The 6,000-nt window shown below is 49.0% G+C and overlaps 1 protein-coding gene across 1 annotated transcript in view; it reads right to left on the reverse strand.

Annotated features, from left to right (window-relative positions):
• Positions 1–2,688: 2,688 nt before the first annotated feature.
• ZDHHC23 (zinc finger DHHC-type palmitoyltransferase 23) overlaps positions 2,689–6,000 on the reverse strand; it is a 5,355-nt gene continuing 2,043 nt past the window's right edge. Inside the window, exons 2-5 of the mRNA XM_063956792.1 lie at positions 4,667–4,912; positions 3,910–4,548; positions 3,621–3,788; positions 2,689–3,343 (exon numbers count right to left, since the gene is read on the reverse strand). Of these exons, the coding sequence (XP_063812862.1) occupies positions 3,076–3,343; positions 3,621–3,788; positions 3,910–4,548; positions 4,667–4,818 (1,227 nt within the window). The 5' untranslated portion in view covers positions 4,819–4,912 and the 3' untranslated portion in view covers positions 2,689–3,075. The remainder of the gene's footprint in view (positions 3,344–3,620; positions 3,789–3,909; positions 4,549–4,666; positions 4,913–6,000) is intronic.

Raw genomic sequence — 6,000 nt, forward strand, 5'->3', positions numbered from 1 at the left:
TGGATCTTTAAGTGCGGCCGTCTCAGGAGAGGGTAACGCCACTTGTTTAGATAAGCGTGTTAGCGCCTTGTCCACCCTAGGAGGTGTTTCCCAGCGCTCCCTAACCTCTGGCGGGAAAGGGTATAATGCCAATAATTTCTTTGAAATTATCAGCTTTTTATCAGGGGCAACCCACGCTTCATTACACACGTCATTTAGTTCTTCTGATTCAGGAAAAACTATAGGTAGTTTTTTCATACCCCACATAATACCCTGTTTAGTGGTACCTGTAGTATCAGCTAAATGTAACGCCTCCTTCATTGCCAAAATCATATAACGTGTGGCCCTACTGGAAAATACGGTTGATTCGTCACCGTCACCACTGGAGTCATCGCCTGTGTCTGGGTCTGTGTCGACCGACTGAGGCAAAGGGCGTTTCACAGCCCCTGACGGTGTTTGAGTCGCCTGGACAGGCACTAATTGATTGTCCGGCCGTCTCATGTCGTCAAACGACTGCTTTAGCGTGTTGACACTATCCCGTAGTTCCATAAATAAAGGCATCCATTCTGGTGTCGACCCCCTAGGAGGTGACATCCCCATATTTGGCAATTGCTCCGCCTCCACACCAATATCGTCCTCATACATGTCGACACACACGTACCGACACACAGCAGACACACAGGGAATGCTCCTAATGAAGACAGGACCCACTAGCCCTTTGGGGAGACAGAGGGAGAGTTTGCCAGCACACACCAAAAGCGCTATATATATATCAGGGATAGCCTTATAATAAGTGCTCCCCTATAGCTGCTTTGTTATATAAAAATATCGCCATAAATTTGCCCCCCCTCTCTGTTTTACCCTGTTTCTGTAGTGCAGTGCAGGGGAGAGACCTGGGAGCCGTCCTGACCAGCGGAGCTGTGAGAGGAAATGGCGCCGTGTGCTGAGGAGATAGGCCCCGCCCCTTTTCCGGCGGGCTCGTCTCCCGCTATTTTGAGAAATCAGGCAGGGGTTAAATATCTCCATATAGCCTCTAGGGCTATATGTGAGGTATTTTTAGCCTTTATAGGTACTCATTTTGCCTCCCAGGGCGCCCCCCTCCCAGCGCCCTGCACCCTCAGTGACTGCCGTGTGAAGTGTGCTGAGAGGAAAATGGCGCACAGCTGCAGTGCTGTGCGCTACCTTTAGAAGACTGCAGGAGTCTTCAGCCGCCGATTCTGGACCTCTTCTGTCTTCAGCATCTGCAAGGGGGCCGGCGGCGCGGCTCCGGTGACCATCCAGGCTGTACCTGTGATCGTCCCTCTGGAGCTTGATGTCCAGTAGCCAAGAAGCCAATCCATCCTGCACGCAGGTGAGTTGACTCCTTCTCCCCTCAGTCCCTCGCTGCAGTGATCCTGTTGCCAGCAGGAATCACTGTAACATAAAAAACCTAGCTAAACTTTCTCTAAGCAGCTCTTTAGGAGAGCCACCTAGATTGCACCCTTCTCGGCCGGGCACAAAAATCTAACTGGAGTCTGGAGGAGGGTCATAGGGGGAGGAGCCAGTGCACACCACCTGATCGGAAAAGCTTTACTTTTTGTGCCCTGTCTCCTGCGGAGCCGCTATCCCCCATGGTCCTTTCAGGAACCCCAGCATCCACTAGGACGATAGAGAAAATTAATTTATAACTCAGTGTGTATTGGTGCCAGAACTCAGCAGATTTAAACTCATCCTCAATTTTTACCTACTTAGTACATAGTTACTAACTAGGTAACTATGGGGCAGATTTATTAAGCCTGGTGAAGTGATAAAGTAGAAGGTGATAAAGTACCAGCCAATCAGCTCCTAACTGCTGTGTCACAGGCTGGGTTTGAAAAATGTCAGGTAGGAGCTGATTGGCTGGTACTTTATCACCTTCCACTTTATCACTTCACCAGGCGTAATAAATCTGCCCCTATATATCAAGCACAGGAGATCACTTTGTACATAAGAATAGTTACTGAAATAGAGGCAAGTTTTATATAGAATCCATAATTACAATAAAGTGCAGCACATTCCTCTGTCCCTTCTTAATTTGTCAGCGCTCTCCTGAGTGACTTCCAGTACACAGTTTTACAGTATATTAACCCATATATGACACATCAGTCAGTCCAATGACATACTATCTCCTCCCTCTCCATATCTTCTGTGGCCCAATCACTATTGTCATCAGGCTCTTCAGCAGAAGTACAGAGATGCTGGTGGATGTGGCAGCCAGTCCCCGTCAGACGGAAGAGAACAGAGAACAGGCGCTCGTACATACTGAACATGAAACATAAATAGAAGCTCAGGCATCTCACTGTGTTAAGGTGTGGTAACTTACTATATATTTGTGAATATTACAAGATGTCTTCTCTAATTATCCAAATAAGGCAGTGGTTCCCAAACTCCGTCCTCAAGGCACCCTAACAGTGCAGGTTTTAAGGCTATCCACGGTTAAGCACAGATTGTTAAATTAAATTGACTGAGGATTACGGCACCTGTGCTCAAGCATGGATACCCTTAAATGTGGATCAGTGACCGCGCCTGCAGGATGGGCGCACTGATGAGGACTGGCGGGACTGAGGCTTCAGCGCAGTGGGAGGTGGCGAGAATTGGTGCCTGGCTTCTGCCAACAGTGGGGTTCAGGGGTGGAGGGGAAGAGGAGACCCTATGGGTGAGTAGATTAAGGAATGTTTGGTATAAAAGCCCTTTTATTATAAATCCCTTTTATTATATTAGAATGATACAATTACAGTAGATATGGCAGTGTTATCCTAATCATCATCTCTTACCTACACTCTGCATCATACACATTCATTACAGGCTGCTGTACTGGGGTGGAAGGGAGGTTACTGAATTACTAATGACGAGGGGGGATGGGGTAATAGAATGTGGGCACTGGATGCAATTTAAGGGAATGCCCAAGATGCAGAAATGACTGGAAGGTGGAACACTTCTATTCATTGCTCCAGTGAAATGTTTCTGTGATGTCTGCAAATAAAAACACAATTTATAGAAGTATGAATGTGTAGCGCTCCCAGGAGGTAAGGTGCACCTAGCCGAGAGATAAGGCACCGAGGAGGTCAGGAGGGGCCTTCACACCAGGTCCGAGAGGTTGTGTTCCGCACTCGGACTGTCCAGGGACAGGAAGTGAAGCCAGTTCTGGAGCAGCCCCCTGTTAAAGGTCCCTGTGTCCACAGCCAGGCCACCGAGGCTCCGTCGGCCGGTCTTCTCCCGCAGAGCGATGCGAGCCTCGCGCTCTGTGACGTTGTAGCTGATGTTCAGCAGCTGTAGGAGCAGGATATAGCCCATCCCGGCCGTGACGATGGCGCAGTACCACACGCAGGTGAAGGCAAACGATGTGCTGAGCAATTGGACAGGTGAGCATTAGGACTACAATTCTAATACATGGTTTCAGCATTAGCTCAGCGTCTACTCTACAGCTAAATATAGAACATTTAAGACGTAAGGTCGACATGTGAACAAAAGCGAGTCTCTAAGCATCAATGCGGTGCACCTGGAGCTCTTACCCACTCAGCAAAAGCGTAGAACGATTCACCCACTGTAGCCAATCAGCACGGCTCCCCCTTACCATTGCCCTAACCTGTGACCCTCCACCTTGCAGCTCTACACAGCGTTACCTGTAGTTGGCGTAGACTCCTTGGCAGTAGAATAAGGCACTGAGGAGATTTTGGCCCCGGCAGATTGCTCTAAGTGTCAGTATTATCCCGTATATGGATGTGAATAGGAAAACCAGCAGCAGCAGGATGAAGAACTTGTGGTTCTGAGATCCGATGCAATTGTTAATCCTACAAAACCCAATGTAACAATTAACCTCATTATGGCAGTAACAATGCGTGTCCCATAGGCGGAGGTGCCAACGGGCCTCTCTCCGCCCTGGCAGGGCTACACCCTCCTGCCGCCACTTACCACACACAGTGATGGTCCAGCCGCTGGACGCAGCTCCCGCAGATCCTGCAGTGGCCGCTCCGTGGAGGTCTCACCAGATGGCACGCGGTGCACCAGTTTTTCTCGGCGAGCAGGTGACCCTTCTCCCCCTGGACCCCAGGAGACTCCTTGTCCTGATTCGTCCAAGCATTATATGTCCCCCTCAACATCACCCTGGGGTTATCTGTGCTTTTGTTGAGGTAGCCGGGATCCTTCTTGGCCTTCACCAAACACAGAAGAGTCAGCAGAAGACCACACGTGACAGTGGTCAAATGCCCCCATCCTATGTGACCTTTCAGAAAGACCTCCCGTACAAAGTTATGGTACATGTACCCCAGGGAGAAGAGGGCGAGGCTGAGGAAGAGGAGGGTCTTTCCCTTGCGCCTGTGCGTCAGCCTGTAATACCAGATCACCAGCAGCGGCAGGGAGCTGAGCGTAACCACGGTCAGGAGCACGTGGAAGGCAGCGACGTGGAGAGAGGCGGGCAGCAGGATCAGCGGAGGTAAAATGGTGATGTCCAGCTTCCTGGCACCCCGAAACCACGGCATGCGGCAGCGGTCTGAAGCCGTCTCGATGACCCTCGCCAAGACCTCTGGCTGCAGCGTTTTACAGGTGATCCATCTGGAGAAAGAAAACAAGACTGGCTATAACACAAGGTCGCAGTACGGCGCCTGTAATGCGCCAGATGGAGCTTCCGGGACCTCTTGCCAACAAGCTGGTAACATGAGTGCCCACTCACCTGTCACAGGCCTCGTCCACGTCCTCACAGTCACACAGGCAGGCTGCCAGGTGACTCGTCTCCCCCTTCCGGTTTATGTATTCGCAGCAGCAGAGGTCATCATCAATGTCACCCCCACCACTGCGAGTCCTCTTCTTCCTTACTCCGTTCATCCTTCGCTATAGGGGCCAGGCGTCAAGGAGTCCACAGGCCACGCAGCAGTCTCCGGTCATACACATAGTGAGGGAGCTCCTTCCCAGGGGACAGCTGCAGAGACAACAACCGCTGTGAGCCCCTCAGGTGCAATCAATAGTCACCGACGCACAAGCCGGGCGGCCAGTTTGTGGGCAGTGCCGATACTCAGGAGGTGGCAGCCCGTCGGCACCCTGGGAAACTGTGACATCACTTTATGGATACCCTAATGTGCAGCTGGGGGACGGGGGCAGATGGGGGGAGGGGATGGGGCAGATGGGGGGAGGGAAAGAAACTAAGTCTTTTTGCTGATCACATCATATTGTTTTGCATTAATAAATATGATTTGCTAGTATGTGACTGCAGCCAATCTTGATGTAATGGGTTATATACAGTGCACCAGTCACACAGCGGACACAGACGGAATGTTCACCGGGACTTAGTAACAATACGGAGGTATGAGGCACACAGTGTCTCTCAGGCAGCTGTTGTGTAGCTGCAGGATACGCTTTACTGAACACAGGGAATGATGGATTCTATAGGCACGGAGGATTATATACTGCCCATTACATCTACTAACCAGAAACAAAACATAGAATATATTATATAGTATAAACACACATGTATATGTGTTATATTATATATATACACACATATATACACACACACACACACACACACACACACACACACATATACATACAGCAACGTCAATGCTGGAATCACATCTCAGACTAACATTATTCCCTGGATGTTTCTGCATCCTGAGCGCTGGGGCCGGAGACCATGGTAATAGCGCAGCGTCGTCGGGTCCCTAACTACCGACACAGCTGGTATGTTCTATACAGTACACACACATATACACAAACATGCACACACATATCAACACAAATACATAAAAACATGCAATACACGCTGCACATACACACAAGTATACACATCCATACCTTGTGTGACACATACATACATATATATATATATATATATATATATAGATATATATAGATATATATAGATATATATAGATATAGATATATATATAGAGATATAGATAGATATAGATAGATAGAGAGAGAGAGAGAGAAGTGTAATTAGTGCTGCTACCTAAAATACAAGGCTAATATAAATGATACAATGTGCAGTGAATGTCAGGTGATTACAAT

The sequence above is a fragment of the Pseudophryne corroboree genome, chromosome 2 (assembly GCF_028390025.1).
Source record: "Pseudophryne corroboree isolate aPseCor3 chromosome 2, aPseCor3.hap2, whole genome shotgun sequence".
NCBI classification, from domain to species: Eukaryota; Metazoa; Chordata; class Amphibia; order Anura; family Myobatrachidae; genus Pseudophryne; species Pseudophryne corroboree.